Source organism: Anopheles nili, chromosome 3, assembly GCF_943737925.1.
Source record: "Anopheles nili chromosome 3, idAnoNiliSN_F5_01, whole genome shotgun sequence".
In the NCBI taxonomy this organism is placed as follows: domain Eukaryota; kingdom Metazoa; phylum Arthropoda; class Insecta; order Diptera; family Culicidae; genus Anopheles; species Anopheles nili.
In genome coordinates, this window is record NC_071292.1 from 68,475,510 (window position 1) to 68,495,564 (window position 20,055).

Here is a 20,055-nt window from a genome sequence, read left to right on the forward strand (position 1 = left end):
TTTGCAACAACATTTCACTCGTCATAACGTAACGTTTCTCGTACAAGTGAAGGTCCGCCTTAAGTTTCTGTGTATTTTTTGCAAATTGTTCGTTGATAATGCGGTATGCCGCAAGCACCTTCGCGTGATCTGCTTCGAGATCCATCGATAGCAAAGGCTTTCGATGATTTCCTTTAGATATTTGCCACAATCGTTCGCACAGCGAACACAAAATGGTTGTTATAACACAAGTAACGATTAACTCAAATCTTTAAACGTCAAAAAACGTCATTCTTGGCACGGCAATCTTTTAGCGTACGAAAAATGAAATGCATATATGGGGATGAACGGACAATATGATGATTAAGCGTACGCTAACTAGTTTGTGCCTTTTTCCGCAAAACACTTCATCAGGCCATGATGAAGAAATACGGAACCACTGTTTTAAAAAATGTCAATTAGAAACGTGTTTTATTATCAGGATCAAACGTCCAAAATCAGCTGATTGCCTTAGTTCAGCATGCTTCAGCTTCTGGTAAATTTACATAACATTATAAATAGCGTATATAATTGCTACATCTACCCTTGAATAAAAAAAAACGAATTATGCCAGTTAATATAAAAGAATTAGGCGTGCTGTGTCTTGATCAAATTTTAAGGCCGCCGTAACTTTTCAGATAAGCTGATCTCTCGTAATGATGTCGGAGCGGCTCTTCTTCGCGGACGACCCAGTACTACTCCCTCGTTCGATTTTACCGAAATGTTTTCCGTGGACGAACATGATTCCAGATCAGTACGACCTACGGTCCAATCATCGTTGTTATCGTTCTCGAATTTTTGCTTCTTCTTCTGTATACCAGCGGGCCTTCCCCTGGGTTTTTTAACTTTCGGTCCCTGCTCATACATTGCAACGTTTTCCATAGTAAGCGGTTGCAACACCACTACAGGTCGAAGCATGCCAATGTGTAGCTTTAGTTCACTTTTAATTTTTCTCGAAGGCACGACTACAAGGCGTTGTCGATCGCGAGGACCTTTGGACAAGTTCATCTCGGAGTTCCTCGCTGCCACTGGCGTACTGCAGCTAGCGGCAAAATCTGCCGGATTGAAATGCATCGTATGCTCCTCATCAATGCAACTGTCGTTGCCGGCAAAACCTTCCTTATGATTTGTCTGCTCGGTACGATCCTCCGTTGTTATTGTAGTTTCGCAGGCTGTTTTCTTTAGGCTGGGGGATGCTAGGGGCAAGTTAGAGATTCTACATGGTGCTACTGTGTTTGGACACCTGACGTTATTAGCTTCGTTCAAATCAGTCTTTGCCGTGCTGTTGTTTTCCACAGATTTCATTGTTTCCATCTGTATCTTAGGTCCATCTAGCTCTAAAACAATTACGTAACAGAGAATAAAAACTTTACTCCCCGTCAATGGTAGCCTAACTCATAATTAGGTAAACTTACTTTCCATTTCCATGTCGGCTTTATCACATGTTACCTGATTCAATTCAGCCGCACTCAACTGATCTGAGCAATCAACGGCGCTAGTTGACACAGCGTCCGTAGATGTAGAGAGATTTACATAAGCCCGCCGTCGTTCATGATTATGTCGAGACATCTTGAACGCCCGTTCGCGATCGATCGTTTCGAAGGACTCATCAAAGCTGGTATTTTTTGATCGACGCTTAAGTCGCTGGATCAGGGGGCTATTATTTGTATGAATCGCACGAGATTTGTCGTTCAAAACCGTATTTGCGGATGTGTTAACCCCCGTTTCATTTTTCCGGCAATCTGCTCCGACCTCAAAGGACGTTGACATATTTTCTTCATCGATGTTTTCTTTCGGATTAGGCAGCTGCTCCTCTTCCTGGCGTATGGATATTTCGTTCACCCTGAAGGACGTCGGCCCAACGGTGTTTTGCTTGAGATTGGGCAGGTGCTCCTCTTGTGTGGTCATTTCGTCCATCCCAAAAGACGACGACGCATTTTCTTTGTCGGTATTTTTTCTAGGTTTGGCTACATATGCCTCTTCTTCTTGTGTGGTCATTTCGTTTATCCCAAATGAGGCCGACGCATTTTCTTTATCAGTATTTTCCCTCGGATTGGCCACGAACTCCTCTTCCTCTTGTGTGACCATTTCGTTCATCCCGAAGGAAGACGACGCATTTTCTTCACCAATGTTTTCCCTTGAAATGGGTTCGTGCTCCTCTTCCTCCTGTATGGTCATTTCGTCGACACAGGGCGGGTTTTCCGTTCGAAGTCGATCGAACACCTGCTGAGCTCGGGGCGAACGGGTTTGCGCCACATTCTCGGCTAACGCGTGTGGTTGATTGATCATGTCGAACATTTTAGCGCTCTGCTGTTGTACCGACACCATCACCTCCGTTACCATTTGAATTTGGTCCTTCAGCTTTCTCACCATGTCCCGTAGCGCCTTGTTTTCTTGCCGCGTTTGCAACAACATTTCACTCGTCATAACGTAGCGCTCCTCGTACAAGTGAAGGTCCGCCTTGAGTTTCTGCATATTTTTTGCAAGCTGTTGATTAATGATGCGGTATGCCGCAAGCATTTTTGTGCTATCTGTTGGCCGGTCCATCGAACGCAAGATCGTTTGCCGCGTTCGTGAAGAAACTCGTTACAATTTTACAGACGCGGGTAACAGAACTGTATAGGCATACGCAACGCTATGCTTTGAAACTTCAAATTTACAAACGTCAAAATCTGACCGGTGTAACCGTACTCGGATTGACAGAAAACATTAACATGCGATGTTGAGTAAATTAAACTTATTAATTGTACATTTATATTATTTGTATTATATCATTATTTCATTTTACTCATATAAAATGAATAGGCATTGAATACACGATTTAAAAAGAGCTATTGGCAACAAGTCTAACTTTTCACAAGTGTATTGTAAACGGTTCTAAACTGCCTCAAGCTGATGTCAACAACCATGCTGTTGCTGTTCGGTTTGTGATGTTATTCCTCGTTGGGTCATGTTGCACAGTGTGTTTTGCTAAACCAGAGTTTGATAAAACCATCTTCCACTCTCTTGCACTTCCTTTCGCAAGCGTGCCCGCTTAGTCGAATGCCGGTACGATATAACGATAATAATCCGTCATTTATACATCATCGCGCGACGTAAGTAGCGTTCCAAACAAACCGTTCTCGTATGGCCTTCGAATATACGCTGAATATGCAATAATTAAAGTAAACTTCTACCTCACCCTGTCAGATAGTGCTGCCTATACATTGATGATGTATTGTGTTTTTTTTTGCCATTCCCTTTCTCTCTACACACACCATTCGCATTGGGACCTTTCGCAGTCCGATGATTCAAGAGGCAGAGTTCTCGGAACAAAGCAGCGTGAAAGCTGAACTTGGTAACAACGTCGAAAATCCAGACTATGGTGGTGATGGGTCTGCGCTGAAAAGCAAAAAGGAACTACGTCGTGAGCGCAAAAAAAGGAAGTTACTGGCGCTCTCGGCGGTAATGATACTAAACGAACAAGAAGGCATCGGAAGGCACGGTAGTAACAAAACATCCGCCAACAGTGAATGCGCTCCAGTTGATACGAACAACAGTCAGGTAGAAAAAGGTGAGCTAAAGAAAATTCTTGCCAACAATCGAACGGCATTCGACATTGGAGAGGGGAACGTCACCGGAGCTGAGAACCCTGTTGTGGAACCAAAGCGGCGGAAAGAAGACGTATGCAACGCCAGTGTTGAGGGAATCCCTCGGAACAACGGTAACGTGCAGGATACAGACATAGAATACCGGACCTTAAAGGCTTACGTAAATCAAGCAAAAACTATGCGCTACACGCCGCGCATCGTGCTGAAACCGATCGGGCAGAAAGCCCTGCTCGAACGGAAACCACAAGAGGAACGGATTCCACTGCTGCTGGACGACATCCAAGCGATGCTGATGAACACGTTGCTGCGAATGGATTCTCCTACCGCGCCGCGCTGGGTTAACATAGAAAAAATCTCCAAGCTAACACACACCGTTGTGTTGATCGTCGAGGGGTTCTCTTGCGAAAATTACGTTACTTACCGGGAACACATGCCCGCATGCTCGACGAACATCTTTGGTCCGATGCACACACTCCAGATCGTGTGCCCATCGGTGAAGTTATTCGAAGAGATTGCATGCGTTCCGCTTAGCGACACGCACAAGGACATCCTCGTGGCCGAGTACGGCTCACTCGAGGCGGCTATGAAAATCTGCAAAGATCAAACGTTGGTACGGAAGAGTATTTTTTCTAACATAGACGCAGCGCGATCGCTAGACAACCAGCCGGACTACAGCGACCTAAAGCTTCCAGGCAATGATAAATTTCCCCGTACGCTACTACTCCTATCGCCGATTCAAATGATCAACGAAGGATTTCCTCTGCCCCTTGCCGGTTAGTACCATTAGCGTCAGGGTGTATATTCGCCTTGCAAGGTGGAATAATTCAATTAAACAATCGTTTTGTGTTTATTTCCCTCATTAGGGACCCTTCAGAATCGCTACAAGGACTACTTAACGACGAGCGACCATTACAAACCGGTCACACCACATTCCCCGATGTTTGGTGTGGATTGTGAAATGTGCGGCATAGCTGGTAACAAATCCGTACTGACGCGTGTATCTATCGTCAACGAAGCGGGCAACATCGTGTACAACGAGCTCGTAAAACCCCTGCAGAAAATCATAGATTATCGCACTCGGTTCTCCGGCATCACGGAACAAATGCTTAAGAACGTTACCAAGCGGCTGAAGGACGTGCAGCGGGATTTACGCGCGCTGCTCCCTCCTGATGCGATTCTGGTTGGTCACTCATTAAACAGTGATCTGGACGCGATGGAGATGCTGCACCCGTACGTGATTGATACGAGCATCGTTTACAACATTTCGGGCAATCAGTCTCACAAGCAGAAACTGCGCATATTGGCGAAAAAGTTTCTCCACAAGGATATACAGTGCGGTACCGATGGGCACGACTCGATCGAGGACTGTGTCACGAGTCTTGAGCTGGTGAAGCTGAAACTGACCCACAGCATTTATTTCGGCGATCAGTGGCTACAGGACCGGCGCAATAATCACGCTTTATTGTCCAGCAGCCCGATCGGTATCGCACAAGCAACAGAAACCGCACCCTCCGAATTGGTGGGAAATGCTAACAAAGCTAGAAATATTACGACGACTTTATTCTCGCACGCTAAGAAACGCAACAAGCGCTCGGCGATCGTCACGAATGCCGCCGAGGATCTGAAGTGTTTCGCTGCCTACTTCGGAGATGCCGTGCAGCACAAACAGGAGGCTGCTGCTTCAAAGGATTGGCTTTCGTACAGTATGACGACTTCATTGGATGAAACAATTCGGAATACGGCGGAAAACTGCCTTCAGTATGATTTCAATATCGCTTACGCTAAACTGCCGAGAGATCCTCCGGAGGGCGATAATAATAGCGATAAAACTGCCCTCGCCAAACAGATCAACGAGTGGGTGCAGAGTCTGCATCATGCACTATCAATCAATGGGTTACTCGTGGTGTTACTCGTTGGTGCGGAGGGAACGAAACAAAGCACCGGCAATCGCATCGGTGTCGTTATGCTGCAAACGAAAAAGCTAACGAACGGGTGATTTGCAGATTAGGTGAAAGCGGCGCTGGGATACTTGTGTTACGATTTTCCGTATGTTTTGAATTAATATTTCGTTGAATTTGTTTCTCCTAGAGTAAAAGAAATTTGAATTAAACTTCAACTGTTACAGTTATCGAATAAACTTTAAAAAGGTTTTTTTTTAAGACGAACCAACACTTTCTGCTCATGCTTTCCATGGTAAATCATGAGTTTCCCACCAAAACCATTGAAATGAATTCGTGTTCTAATTTAGTTCTTAATATTCGATCAGATTTATTTGCTCTTGGCAATGTTCATATTCCCGTAAATCTATCTACTTGTAATAATATTTCGATGGCGCAGTTTCGATCTTTCGCGTAAAATCACGAGCGCGCTATTGTGTTATATAAATAATGCAACATTTCTTCCTTTGTTTTGCATGAAAAGGCACTTAACGGTCAATCGATCAATCAGACTACTAATGCTACATGATACGATTTAATTACATCGTACTAGGGAATAATATATGACAAATGAATTATAGAAAAGAATAAAGGACATTCACGATTTAGCACATCAACGGCAACAAAATCGCCCACCCCAGAAATGAGGTAGTACTTGAGATCAAACTGGAATGCATTCGTTTCAGCTTATTCGCAGCTCGATTTCCCGCCCTTGGCTCGGTCGTAATTAGTTTGATCCGTTACGCTATATGCAGATACGGAGCAGCGAGACACTTTTGTTTCCTAAACATCCACCTCATTGAGAGCATCCGGATCGGCGTAGAAGTCCGCTTCGTCTCCCTTTGCCATGCGAAACGCTTTGCGATTATTTTTTCTTGTCTTTGCCATACTCATCAGCAGCTCCCGACCAGCGATGGGGTTCAGGTTTCGGCAAAGCTGCAGCAACAGGAACCATTTACCGATGCCGCGATCCTTCAGCGCCCATGTCACATCCGTAGAACGCATCGGTTGTACCTGTGACGTAAGAACCCAAATGCGAAAATTCTTGCTGCACAGCAGCACTATCCAGTATAGTAGATTCAATGCGGACAACACCATCAGGGCTAGGAACCAGAGCCAGATAAAGGCAAATATTTTCTCGTTCACTACGTTCAGCGGAAGTAGACAAAGGCCGTCACGGTTTTGTTTCGAGCCACTCGGTCCCACAAAATGGAAGTCACACTTGGCGAGCTTTGGAAAAACTTGCGAGTTGTAGCGGTTCCATGAGGGAAAATCGAACGACAGCAAAGCCTTGACGGCGGGATGGTAATTCATCCAGAAGCCCGAAAAGATCGTGTTCAGCAGGAAAATGTTCAGTACAACGTTTCCGAAGTTGAGAACCATGCAGAAGCAATAACGCATCAGATAGGTGCGATAGAGTTGCGGGCACTCTGCCACCAAATAAGCGACTAGATCCTTCTTCCGCGACTGATTCCATTGTTCCGGAACGATCGGTGTTGCTAGCGAAGGTACAGATGAAATGAATTAAACTTTTGTTCAACCAGACACGCACGATTTTGGCTCATACTCAATCCATCGCAAAGCGCCTGCAAACGTCCGCCTTCCCAAGCCTTCCACAAGATGTTGGGCAATGTGAACAGGCATGCCTGGAGCGCTAATATGAATACGACCCACTGGTAGTACTTCTGATACGACCGCTCGCTTTCCGGAATATGACCAATTTTGGCGTTTATCTTCACCAAATCCGTACTTTCTAGCACTGAAATAGAATCCAAGAAGAGAAACATAACCTTACATTTAAAATGCAGCCAACGAAACATCAATCGGCTATATTGCAAGGATCGACTCTTTACCAAAATTTGGGTCGCTGCTGATGTACGTGCCCATGATCCAGCAAAAATCGTTCATAGTGGAACCGGAAACAACGCCTGGTCCGGTGACGCAGTCGATCGGATTACCGAAATATTGGCGGGCCGATAGTAGCAGCGTTGCAAATAGCAAAAGGCACACCGTCACCCGGCAGTGCAGCCGCCATACGAGGTCGGTGGAATTGACCGGTTTTATGCGCAGAATATTTTGCAACGGTCGTACAAACTCGAGCATGGTCACAGATTTTCGGGGCTTATGCTGGGCGGATCACAGCTGCCAGTTTATTGCGCACTTTAATCTACCGAAATGATTGACCAGCGACAATCGTAAGTTGCACTGAAAAGTAACTGTTTCGTTCCAGAAACGATTGGAAAATGGCGGTACGTTGCTGAGCAGGAACACGTTCGATTGTCAACTCGCACACCACGATACGGTATCCAACAAAAGAAAACGATGTATACAGACTGCCTGCTTTGACGACATTTGAAAAAAAAAATAAGGAAATTCCTGTAATATCACCGCTTTTATCGTCGAACTATATTTACAGAAGCAAACAATAAATCTGATTACTAATCATTTGCGTTGATCCTGTAGTTTAAGAGACATCCATAGTACATCCTCTTTTTTACATCCACAATCCCAAGGTGTTTGATACTTCATGATAAATGAGATAGTTCAAGAAAGCATTTTAGCTAATGTAAAAGATCAAATAACTTATGAATGTGTAACTTGTTATTTGTTTCATGTATTCGATGCAACCTCTACAACAATTGCTCTAAGAAGCATGTATTTATCATCTCAAAATATCGAACTGAAGTTCGTTCTTATTCAATATTTTATACTCTTATCTGTATTAATTATGTTTTAGAATTACGCATTATACATTGAATGGGCTTATACAAAAAATATAAACGAAAATAAAAGCGCTGATTCTGCGAATTTATATTCTCTTTTTCAAACGGCACAGTCCCCACGCGGAAGAGGGCAGCACTGTTCATAAATCGCGGGGTTTTCAAACCCCGAAGCTGCATCGTTCTTTTGAGCGAGATAACTGAGAAAGAGAGAGAAAGCACAATAATTCTCGGACGTTTCTAAAGGGACTTCATTGCATAGACTTAATATAATGTATCGGTCCGCAGAGCACTAAATTTATATTTTCCTTAATATAATATCGTTATCTTGAAAATTAACCCTCATGGCTAACATTTCAAGTCTTGGTTCTTGTGGTTATCGCCTCAATACATACTTTTACGTTACTCACAGTTGTTACAGCATAAACTGATCTTTTTCAATTCCTTTGCTAAATGTCACATTCGTCAAATGTCAAAACACACTTCTGTATGTAAAAGCTAAAAGTTTTGGCTCGGAAACTAGTACAAAAAGCCGAATTGTTAACAGATTGTTGGTGAATTTGTGAGTTAATACCCATAAAAACTAAAGAAGATTATAGAACAGGGGCCGGCCTCACTCAGTTGTGCTAACGGAAAGGTCTGTGAGTACGGCATCACAGAAAGTAATAACGATAAGAAAAAGAAGAAGCAGGTGGTATCGGTGGTGAAACATTAAACATTCCCGACTATTGCTGCAGACTCTTAGCAAGAGGAGTTTTCCGTTTTCCTGTATTCAACTAGCGGGTCCGTTTCCAGCAATGGACAGTGATCCCGAGGTACGACACTTCGCCGGGAACAACACTCTTTGTCTGTGCGGAATTAATTTTGTTCACACAACATGTTTGTATCATTTCAGCAACAAACCAATGGCACTTTGTTGCCTCCGTCGGAGATGCTCATGGGCGGTATTCCGGTTGAAATGGTGGATGGAGGTGCGTGGCCAGTCCAGATGGTACCAATGATGGAGGAAGAACACAATAACATTGAACAAACGGACCTTGCCGTTATGGACGAGCCGGAGCAGGACGAAGCGGAGGACGAAGAAGATGAGCCACGAGAAATGGCATCTCCGCCAGCGTCATTCAAAGTGGACAGTCCAGATGAGAGTGCAAAAAAAACATCCGAGTTAGTGCTGCCGAAAGCACTGGAGGACGTACTGGCTCTGAAAACCATCCGTGCCCAGGAGTTGGATGACGAGGAATCAACGGGAGCGACTGTGGGAGCCGTTTTGTCAGGGGCGTACTTGGAAACGGACGGCGTGAACGATTCAGACGATGAGAACGCAATTGAACCGAGTGCGGTTGACGGCGAAGGGGAAGACTCATCCCTACACGGAGCATTTTCGGATCAAGGACAGAACCGAGTGGAAGGAAAGCAGGACAAAAACAAGCGCAAGAAAAAACGAAAGAAGGAAAATCGAAAGGCACGCCGAGAGCAGATGCAAAAAGCGCACGAGCAGCGCCTACAACAGCAACAGAAGCAGCCGCAATCTGAGAAGCAGTACAAAGCGCAGATTTCGAAACATAAACCGGCACATTCGAAGAATCACGAACCGGAAGCACTGTTGGACGAGGAAAACACCTCGAAAGAGAACGTGGAGGACGAAGGCAAGGGAATCGAGGGAACGGAAAAAGAACTCAACGGCGAGGAACTGAATAACGGCAATGTGGAAGAGACGGAAGGTGCAGAAAATGGCCAACGGGCAAATGGTCAACAGGATGATGACGACGAAGCGGCGGATCGGACGGGCAGTGATGAGAACGAACGGACAGTTAAATCGAAACCGACAAAATCAATCGGCAACGAGCAGCGGATTGGAGGCAAGGACGTTATCGAAAATGACATCCTGCAGGATGTGGAGATCGAGTACGTGCCGGAGAAAGTGACCATTGCCGATCTCGGGCCAATGTATCGCCAATTCTATCGTGTGTTTGAGATCTTCAAACTGGATACCAAATCCAAGGAAACGATGAAAAGTGCCGAGGAAGCGGACAAGGAAAAGTTGATTGCGGAGACAAAAAAGATGGATGATGGCATGGAAGAAGATGACGACGATTTGGGAGACCACGATGAAAAGGATGACAAAGAGAAGATCTCTAAGCGGAAGCTGAAGAAATTGAACCGGCTGAGTGTGGCAGAACTGAAGCAGCTGGTAACTCGGCCAGATGTGGTGGAAATGCACGACGTAACGGCGCGCGATCCCAAGCTGCTGGTGCAGCTGAAGAGCCACCGAAACACGGTCCAAGTGCCACGGCACTGGTGCTTCAAACGCAAGTACCTCCAGGGCAAGCGCGGTATCGAGAAACCGCCGTTCGATCTGCCGGCGTTCATCAAGAAGACGGGCATCATGGAGATGCGTGCCTCGCTTCAGGAGAAGGACGAAGCAAAGACGCTCAAGGCGAAAATGCGCGAACGCGCCCGGCCAAAGATGGGTAAGATCGACATCGACTACCAGAAGCTGCACGATGCGTTCTTCAAGTGGCAGACGAAGCCTCGCATGACGATCCACGGCGATCTGTACTACGAGGGTAAAGAGTTCGAGACGCGTCTGAAGGAGAAAAAACCTGGCGACCTCTCGGAGGAGCTGCGCATAGCGCTCGGAATGCCGATCGGTCCGGCTTGCCACAAGATTCCACCACCGTGGCTAATCGCGCAGCAGCGATACGGGCCACCACCGAGCTACCCGAACCTTAAGATACCGGGGCTGAATGCCCCCATCCCGGAGGGGTGCTCGTTCGGATACCATGCCGGTGGCTGGGGTAAGCCTCCGGTCGACGAAAGTGGCAAGCCCCTGTACGGTGATGTGTTTGGTGTTGCGGGCATGGATGGAGAGGGTGGCCTGGGAGAGGAAGAGATTGATCGGACTGTGTGGGGCGAGCTGGAGTCGGAGTCGGAGGAATCATCCGAGGAGGAGGAGGACGAAGGCGAGGACTTGTTGGCTCAGCCGGACGAAAGTGGTCTTATAACCCCGGCCGAGGGACTGGTGACGCCGTCTGGGCTGACGAGCGGTGTGCCGGCTGGCATGGAAACACCGGACACGATCGAGCTGCGCAAGAAGAAGATCGAGAGCGAAATGGAGGACAACGAGACACCTGTGCTGTATCACGTGCTACCGGAGAAACGAAACGAACGCATCGGCACGGCCATGATGGCTTCCACGCACGTGTACGATATTTCGGCCGCCGGTGGTGGTGCAGGAGCGGGTGGCGCAGCGGCTAGTGCCGGCGGACGAGGAGCCGGTCGCGGTGGCGGTGGTCCGGTGGATCGTGAAGGCATGGTTGAGCTGGCACTTGATCCATCCGAGCTCGATATGGACAACGAGGCTATGGCCCAGCGGTACGAGCAGCAGATGCGCGAACAGCAGAGTCACCTGCAGAAGGAGGACCTGTCGGACATGCTGGCGGAGCACGTGGCCCGGCAAAAGTCGAAACGGAAACGGCAGCAAACCGATACGACGAACAAGCAGTCGAAGAAGTACAAGGAGTTTAAGTTCTAGTGCAGTTGTGAACCAGATATCATCAATTACCATCTTCCTTACCTTACCTATTCTCTTCTGTTCCCGTGTGCACGTACCCTTGCGCGGATCACATCCTCTCTCACAACGCCGTGTACGTGTGGATGTCGTTCTTTTTGCGGCCCGAAAGGCGGTTTTCTGATTGTCGTGAAGAAAAATGAAATCTTAAGCTAGTAATAAATAACAATATTCCCTTCTAATGGGGTCTCCAATAAAAGCGAGGCCCCTACGTGAGACAAGTAGCTAGAGTTTTTATTTAACTTTCAATGTCCACAATCTGGCAATGAGAAAGCGGGAAACTAATCGGTAGTTAGTGCGTCTCACGAGGATATCAAATTCATTCCAAAAAAGGAAGATGTTTCACAGTTTCACCTGCTCGATACTAACACAATAGTTTAAAGTACGATGACAAGACCTGCAGGAGGATGAAATAGTGACGTCACGTGCAACGCAATCGGGAGATTGATATAGAGCGTTTTATTCCAATATCTTGTGACTTTGCTCTCTGAATGCCATCGTACAATGGCAATAAATTAGGGAATGATTCATAGTGGCCTTTAGTCGCATGCGTCTATCTGCTTACAACAGTATCTGATATTTGTACTGTTTCGGGACCTTCGAGATTATCATCCGACCGTCGTAGCTCAGGGATGCGAACATCCATGGATCGGCCGTGCTCCATTCGACACCGTAAACCGAATCCTCGTGCTGATCGAACGTCTGCAGCAATCCATCCGCCAGATGCTCCCTCGTTTCGCCCCCGATGATCGGTTCGGCCGTGTCGCCAGTGCCAGCTTCCGGTGCCTCGGAACTGACGCTGCCGGCACAGGTTAACAACACCTTCCCATCGCTGCCACTAGATAGAATGAGCTGGTCGTGATAGGTGTTGAACCGCACGCTCCATATCCAGTGATGGTGATCGCTACGTGCAAATACGTGCTCTTTCGTGTTACGAAAATCCCATACCTTCAGCAAGCCATCATCACCGCCGGTTACGATATGGCACTGCTTGTTTGGATTGCAATCCAGATCTCGCACTAGTTGGCTGTGCGCCTCATCGATACTCCATACCACGTGGTTCGGATCTCGCACATCGTACGATCTGCGTAAAATTTTTTTTTCGTTTTAGTGTATACCGAACAAATATACATTACCTTGGTTGTCGTGACGATGGCAAAAATGATTGGCCCTACCTTACGCTACAGTCATGAAGGGTTATAAACTGGTTTCCTTGGTGGAAGTGTGACCAGCGGCCGGTTGTGAATTTGGGCACGTTTTTAGCAGTTATTTCAGCGACTACGCGCGTGGCCGATTCGGTTCGATTAAAAAGTACGACCTTTCCATCCACTACGCACGCAAGCTGATTGCTGTCAGTTGGGTGGAATTCGGTAGTACGAATTTCCGTCCCGAAGCCCTCGGTCCCGAGGACTTCCACGTTCTGGAACGTAAGGAACTCCTGGTCACCGTCCTTCGAATCGAGCGATTCCGGAAGCGTCAAGAGCGCCGTCTGCATTATGACCTGCGTTCCTTTTAGCAGGCTGTAACAGCTGGCCAGTAGGAGCGGATCGTGTGCACTTGCACTTAGTCTCCATACTTCCCCAAGTGGATGGGAAAAGATGCGTGACTGCAACGCAGAGCTGTCTTCGGTCAGATCCACTACATGCAGCTGGTTGTTAGGTTTGAGGCTTTGCGTGGCAACGAAAAATCGCACATCGTTGCTTTCTGCTTGTTGCGATGCAAGAGCTCTCGCCTGTAGCCAAAGCACGGAATATTAAAGCGCACCATTAGCAGCTAGTTACATTAGTTCTCGAACTTTTTTACTTTATTTAATTTACCTGAAACTCCAGTCCGTAGACGAGCGAATTGTTTTCTTCCATGGGGAATTTGTTTTGGGATTTGAACGTTTGACAGCTGTATGTTGAATGTTTACAACAATGACGTCACGATGGTGAATATATTTCAAATGTTGCATCTGAACAGAAAATTTCGAGAGGGCCACATGTTGCTTGTCTAGCAAAATTATGCACAATATACAGAACATAAGGTACTGTGAAAAGCTTTTTAATTCGGGTAACAGATGTATGAAAAATGTTTTCGTTTTGTAACCTATACGTATACCCGCAAACCTTTAAGACAGCATGCTTACCGTTTGTAGAGTGTTGAAAATACTTTTTGGACGATAGAAATAGAACGCCGAACACCTTTTGTAATCAATAAATAAGAACAACATATGTTTTGATTTTGTTGTTGCTGTTTTTAACGATAGATTCATTTTCGTTTCTACTGCGCACAAAATTATAAATAAATACATAAAGTCTTTCCCTTCAAACCCCCAAGCAAAGTGAGCTTTTTGTTTTGTCTTCACACATTCTAACCGAGATTACGATGTGAGACACCTTGTGAGTTAGTGATCATATTTTCAAAATCTTCCATGCTCATTGGTTCGTGTAAATCAAAACTGAATTTTTATTTGTGTTCCTATTCTGCTTATGCTGAAGTTTTTTGTAGTACATACTGCAGATAGTGCATCTAAAGTTTCTTACCATCTGGTGGAAGCGTGACCACCAAAGAATGCTATTTTCAAACTGGAATCCAAAGAGTTACGTGACCAATTCCGGTCCTCAGAAAAGCATAGTTGGCTGAATCATAGTTAATTACGAAACATAAGCATTTCTAAAATTCGTCACACATTATATTCCATTATTCTTTTCTGTTAGTGTTTACTAGCGAAATTTAAGTCATTTATCAAATCGTACCTTTAGTCGCACAACAAAAGCAAAAGGGCTAACTATAAATAAAAATCATTTTCCTCCCAGCAGTGGGGCCGGGTGTTGAGAGTTTAATTTAAACTTGGATCTCGATCTCTTTTTGTATGCCTGGAATGTGGATTTCAGCTTGCGAGGCTTCGCAATTTGGATGTCAAAAAAATGGCTTGTTCCAAATTTCTCTTTGGGAAAAGATTATTTTTAATCCGTTGTTTTGTTTTGTGTGCCAACACATAAATGTAAAGATCAAAATTTAAAGAACAATAAGAGAACGAATATTAAATATAAAATATAAAAAACGACACACATTCATGTACATATATAGATTCGATTATGTCAATGGGTAAACCCTCTAACCTTGTATTATTTTCGTACTAAAGCTTCCCATTCCATTCCTACTATTTGTACAATTTTATTTCTCACCCCTTTTGTCCATATAGGTTTCAATCCTTCGTTTACAAACACGTTCATCAACGCAAGGGATTGCACCGTTGAGGGAATACAAAAACTGAGGCAATCTTTGTAATTTGGTGAGGAGATACGAAACAAGATACGAAAGAAAGCAAGCAAATCAACTCGAAACAACACCCACTGCCCATCTGCTTTGCCTGACTGATTCTCCACGATTGACGGACTGACTGGCTTCTATCATTAAATTGTTCTACTAATAAAGGATGGGTGAAGGATCAAGGGTTTGAAAGGTTCGGAAGGGTAGCGGACAGGACACCATCTTAGGTATCCTTATTTTTTTCATAGAAATCGTCCAGATACTTTTTGTACTCGACCTGATTGGGCCACAACTGGGAGGCCTGCGAATTCAGCGGGCTATCGTTGTTCGGCTCGCCGAGTAGGGATTGAATTGAGAGAAGGATCGTTCGCACATCGTACAGTGCCGACCACTTGTCCTTCAGGATGTCAAGGCAGATCGAGCCGGTTAGGTCGACATTCGGGTGAAAGCAGGGTGTGATGAACTTTACGTTCGGCGCTGAGTACGGGTACGAGTTAGGAAACTCCAACAGTAGCTTGTATTTCTGTCCCTTGTACACGGTATCATCCGGACCGCTGATCGTACCGATCCACTTGAAGAAGTTTTCACCCTCCGGAAAGGCAGATATCGATTTTTCAGAGGACAACATCAACGCCATCAGCTCTTTTTGAAGTCTGAAAGTGATAAAAAAATCTGCTTAATAAATATTATACTTTGCAGTATTTTCCGGCTAGTAATAACTCCGTAATTCAGACATCAAAGTAATCGGGGTGTTGAAACGACATCTTTAAACTAGAACACTAGAGAGGCAAAAAGGTCAATGAACTCAATGGTATGTGCTTAAAATCATAATAATGATTTTAATATTAGCTTAGGATAAATCGATTCATTTAAGTAGGCAATTTTTATGATTCATGTTATTAAGTTTGTGTTATTGTAGATCAACCACGTCATAAAAGTTCTAAGAATCAAGAAAACAAGCTTTGCTTACAAAATGTAGGAGGAGGCGAGAAACCGTTACCATTTTTAAAAACAGTTACAAGAATGCGAGACGCGTAACGCCATGACAGACAGAGCTTCCCTCTCCCGCTCCCCAGCTAACACAACTGCTCCACACACATCACCCTTCGCGTTGCAAACGAGAAAGGGAACGACGGAAGAAGGAATTAATCTCGATACGAGTCTGAGTATAAAACATTCATCGTCGTTACTATTTCACGGTTTATTAGCAGCAAATATACGCTTCACGTGTATCCTAATAACCAGCACAATCTTGCAGTAACAGGAAAATGGAGGGAGTTGATCAAAGACACCCGGGTGTCGGAGGCGATTCGCCATCTGACATTCACATCCGATGCAATGGAATAGCAATAAACTTTTAATGCAATCAGATCATCGCCATCCACACCAAATGCGTTGGAGCTCAAGCAACAATGACCAAGAACAGCGCTGTCGAGCGAAGGGCAAGAGATTCTGCCAATTACATTCGACCACACTCTGTTGCACTTACCTTTTGCTAACGGCATGATTATTGTTGTTTATCAGGGTTTCGTCGTTTTGTTTCGATGGATTCGAAGACTGTGCGCGCTCTGGATTGATGTTTTGGGCCATTCTCGCTGCTTTTCGATCTCTACTGACGCTTTTCTTCGTCTCTTTTACCTGTACCCGTCGCCACGAAGCTACCTTCCTCTCACACACTGGTGCACACAATCGTGAATAGAAGCACTGCTCGCGTTTGCCCCGTTTCGCTCCAGCTGCCTCCTCTTCCGTACAGACCGTGTCAAACGCGCGATAATTATGCTGATACAGACGTTCTGCTCCCCTAGTGATGCACTTTCGTTTGAAATCTTATTTCACACAAACGCAACTGCAATGTGGATGCCACTGTTATGGGGGTTTGGCGTTTCAACAGCCCGCTTCGACGCTTGGACTTCACGATCCGCAATTTAGCGAAACTAGGAACGCGCACTGCCTCGATACCAATGGCGAACGCGACTGACACGCTAAGTCGCTACTACAGCTGGAAGGTGGGTTGAATTTTGCTGGATGCTGTTCTCGACTTTGAGAAAAGATAACTTTTCGTCGCAGCTAGCGTCCTGCCAACGCTCAGTAAATGAAAAACTCACTTTGGTCGACGAAATGCTCACGACAATGAAGTTTTTCCCTGCTGCTAGTACTGCGTTTACTGCTGTTTCTGTCTGCTGATAGAGTCTGGCATTTAATGATTTCCTTCGAATGATGCTCACTGATGGCGCTAGTCTTCGTATTTGTACCCAATGGTTCAGAGATTCAGCTGAGTTCGTTTGGAAAAAAGTAATGTTAAACAAAGATAATAGCGCCTATCTAACAATTTTACGAATCATTGATACTAAATAGGTTTGTGTTTTGCATTGATTTTTGCTACATTTGTACCTAATGACTAAAAACGTAGCAGAGTATAAGACAGACATTTCAGCTGCAGCCGTTAGGGTTTTTGGATTTTTAAATTGGCTTTAGGAACAACGCCTTACAAAATGTCAAACGTGACAGCATTGACATAAGTCAGCAATTTTGCAATGCACAACATCAAAACAATTGTATGTTTTTAATAATTTTGTGTAAATATCAACATATATAATTCGTTTTCTTACATTTTGAAGCAACTGTAAGGTAACAGTAGTAGAAATTGAAACTGCATACGTGAACAATGGTGTACATTCATTTTCCGTCCAACTTGACCGAAGAGGAACTAATGCTGCAGGCCAAGTATGCTAAGTTACGGAAAAAGAAAAAAGCACTTCAAGCATTGAAAGCGCCCAAACAGGAGCCCGAAAAAAGTCTACTTCCTAAGCGACCGGCCGATGCACGAGACGCTCGGGAAGTAGCTCGTAAGTTGCTCAAAAGTGGCGCTATACAGGCCATCCAGAAACCGCAACCAAAACAAGAAGCTTCTTTCAAGCGTCCAAAAGGACAGGAGCGTAAACGAGCTCAACCGGAGATGTCACCAGCTGGTCAATATCAGTCGTTCAGCTCATCGACAGATTATGAAAATCTTGGTACGGTTAATGCTCCGACTAGCAGTAACACTACACCAGTCCCACCAGTGGAAAGCCCAAACAGCCCGGTCGAGAAAGAATCCAACCGGGTGCAAAATCTATATCAACAATTTTCTAACGATCGTGACAAGGAGGAACAAGTGGATAAAACAAAATCAGGCGAAACGTCTAAAGACAAGCCTCGGTCTGGTAATACGGTTTACGTATCCGGTAATAAGGTGACGGAAAACTTCTTGAAAAAACACTTTAGCGAATTTGGAGAAATTCTCAACATTTCAATGGAAATCGAGAAAGGACGAGGATTCATTACATTTTCCAAAACAGAATCAGCTGACAAAGCAATAAACGATCTGCATTCGAAGACTGTAGGTGGAATACAATTGCAAGTGCAGTTAGCGCGTCGTCAGCCACAGATAAATCCTATTAACGATGCTGGATCTTCTGCCGTATGGTCTGCACTCGCTACAAACCGATCGCAAAAGGGTAAACATAAAGATAATCGTGAATTAGTCTGTTATGATCATGATGACATTTTTTAGAAATGCGTGATACTTTTATTTTATGTCTAATGAATAAAGTAAAATTGTATAATCATACTAATTACATTACATTTTGATCATATGTAACGCTAAAAAATAAACGGATCTGAAAGAGAAAATAATATGTTTTTCCCTACTGCTGGTAATAATAACCGAAAAATGTCTTCATATAAATAATGTTGATTAATCTTTGAATAGCCCTATGAAAATTGTACAGAAAATTTAGCGATATAGAACGAAATAAAATCGCTTTGACGTTACTAAAAGATTTGTTTACAAAAAAATCTAACCACAGCTGATGTTTTCAAGGATAGTGGCGGTCTGCTAATGTTATTTTGAGGTTCCATTTATATATCCCTGCATTAGAAAGTTGAATTGTTACACAAGATACATGATGAACTCCGAAATGAGTAGCAGTATGCATTCAGGACGACCAGAAAGTGATTTTAGTATCGAGTGTTTTCAGAATTACACTGCTCCTGAAGTGTTTGTTCAAGGATTAGCAGGACTAGTCAATCAGACCGATGTAGAAGTGATGATACGGGCGCAGAAGCAAATGTATGTTACCAGGAATTTCCACTTGATGAATTGAAACTAATTTTCTGAGCAATTTCGCAGGTTGCAACGGTTTGAGAAAACTAACGAAATGCTTCTCAATTGTAATGCGCTTAGTGCAAGTCGGTTAAAAATAGCAACAGATGACTTCAAAAAGCACACGAAGCTTTTGAATGATATGAAAAAGGATTTGGATTATATTTTTCGTAAAATCCGTTCAATCAAAACAAAAATAGGAATCCAATATCCGACTGCATTTGCAGAGGCGATGGCCAAAAATAAACCAATCAGTTTCGACGAAGAAGATGAAATTGATACGGGCAGCCGTGCTGAGACATTGGACGAGAAAAAGGATCAACCTGATGAGGCACCATCGGTATCTACTTCTGTTAAAAAATCATGTAACAAAAGTAAATCATCATCCAGTAAAAATGAAAATGAAGGAAGCGTCAAGGACAGGAAGAAACCGCTTTCTAGTGGCAGCAGGGAAAATTCAACTGTGGGGTACGTAAAAATGGAACAAAGTCCGGAGAATCGTAAGTCAGGCGGTACTTCTAGTGGCGAACAAAAACGTCGTTCATTCCGATCGACGCAGAGCAGCTCCACCGACAATTCCAACGATTCTTCCGATTGTACCTCGGATACAGGTTAAAGCATGTATACTTGATGGTCAAATGAGAGTGAAGGAATTGTAACGATCTCAATCATTGCTTGGGCATTTTAGATTCATTAAGATAGCTTTGAATTATATATGTGTTTCTTTTTCGGATTAGCATAATCTAATTTATTGTTTAAACTAAGCGAAATATATAAGTAACTTAAATTCAAATATTAAAAAATAGATAAAAGCTTTTGC

The 20,055-nt window shown here is 44.4% G+C and overlaps 7 protein-coding genes across 8 annotated transcripts; 4 read left to right on the forward strand and 3 right to left on the reverse strand.

The window, feature by feature from the left end:
• Positions 1 to 3,303: 3,303 nt before the first annotated feature.
• On the forward strand, positions 3,304 to 5,767 carry LOC128725701 (uncharacterized). The gene is made up of 2 exons (XM_053819466.1): positions 3,304 to 4,381; positions 4,472 to 5,767. The coding sequence occupies exons 1-2, from the start codon at positions 3,304 to 3,306 to the stop codon at positions 5,602 to 5,604; spliced, it is 2,211 nt and encodes a 736-aa protein (XP_053675441.1). The 3' UTR covers positions 5,605 to 5,767.
• A 561-nt stretch (positions 5,768 to 6,328) lies between these two features.
• LOC128724911 (innexin inx4-like) lies at positions 6,329 to 7,648 on the reverse strand. Its single transcript, XM_053818631.1, has 3 exons — positions 7,399 to 7,648; positions 7,113 to 7,304; positions 6,329 to 7,044 (listed from the first exon to the last, which is right to left on the reverse strand). Exons 1-3 carry the CDS (start codon positions 7,646 to 7,648, stop codon positions 6,329 to 6,331), a joined length of 1,158 nt encoding a protein of 385 aa, XP_053674606.1.
• A 1,494-nt stretch (positions 7,649 to 9,142) lies between these two features.
• Positions 9,143 to 11,926, forward strand: LOC128725281 (splicing factor 3B subunit 2). Of its 2 annotated transcripts, XM_053819013.1 has the most exons (2): positions 9,253 to 9,792; positions 9,982 to 11,926. In XM_053819013.1, exons 1-2 carry the CDS (start codon positions 9,254 to 9,256, stop codon positions 11,798 to 11,800), a joined length of 2,358 nt encoding a protein of 785 aa, XP_053674988.1. In that variant the 5' UTR covers position 9,253; the 3' UTR covers positions 11,801 to 11,926. The 2 variants fall into 2 exon arrangements, with proteins under 2 accessions (XP_053674987.1, XP_053674988.1); XM_053819012.1 differs by having other exon boundaries at positions 9,143 to 11,926.
• A 140-nt stretch (positions 11,927 to 12,066) lies between these two features.
• LOC128725462 (EARP-interacting protein homolog) lies at positions 12,067 to 13,695 on the reverse strand. The gene is made up of 3 exons (XM_053819210.1): positions 13,654 to 13,695; positions 13,012 to 13,568; positions 12,067 to 12,920 (listed from the first exon to the last, which is right to left on the reverse strand). The coding sequence occupies exons 1-3, from the start codon at positions 13,693 to 13,695 to the stop codon at positions 12,398 to 12,400; spliced, it is 1,122 nt and encodes a 373-aa protein (XP_053675185.1). The 3' UTR covers positions 12,067 to 12,397.
• Positions 13,696 to 14,057: 362 nt separating this feature from the next.
• On the reverse strand, positions 14,058 to 17,221 carry LOC128722832 (ubiquitin-conjugating enzyme E2 C). Its single transcript, XM_053816514.1, has 2 exons — positions 16,581 to 17,221; positions 14,058 to 15,744 (listed from the first exon to the last, which is right to left on the reverse strand). The coding sequence occupies exons 1-2, from the start codon at positions 16,679 to 16,681 to the stop codon at positions 15,315 to 15,317; spliced, it is 531 nt and encodes a 176-aa protein (XP_053672489.1). The 5' UTR covers positions 16,682 to 17,221; the 3' UTR covers positions 14,058 to 15,314.
• A 458-nt stretch (positions 17,222 to 17,679) lies between these two features.
• Positions 17,680 to 18,745, forward strand: LOC128725879 (negative elongation factor E). Its single transcript, XM_053819649.1, has 2 exons — positions 17,680 to 18,105; positions 18,154 to 18,745. Exons 1-2 carry the CDS (start codon positions 17,757 to 17,759, stop codon positions 18,642 to 18,644), a joined length of 840 nt encoding a protein of 279 aa, XP_053675624.1. The 5' UTR covers positions 17,680 to 17,756; the 3' UTR covers positions 18,645 to 18,745.
• A 290-nt stretch (positions 18,746 to 19,035) lies between these two features.
• LOC128726184 (kxDL motif-containing protein CG10681) lies at positions 19,036 to 19,951 on the forward strand. Its single transcript, XM_053819976.1, has 2 exons — positions 19,036 to 19,202; positions 19,263 to 19,951. The coding sequence occupies exons 1-2, from the start codon at positions 19,036 to 19,038 to the stop codon at positions 19,849 to 19,851; spliced, it is 756 nt and encodes a 251-aa protein (XP_053675951.1). The 3' UTR covers positions 19,852 to 19,951.
• The last annotated feature ends 104 nt before the right edge of the window (positions 19,952 to 20,055 follow it).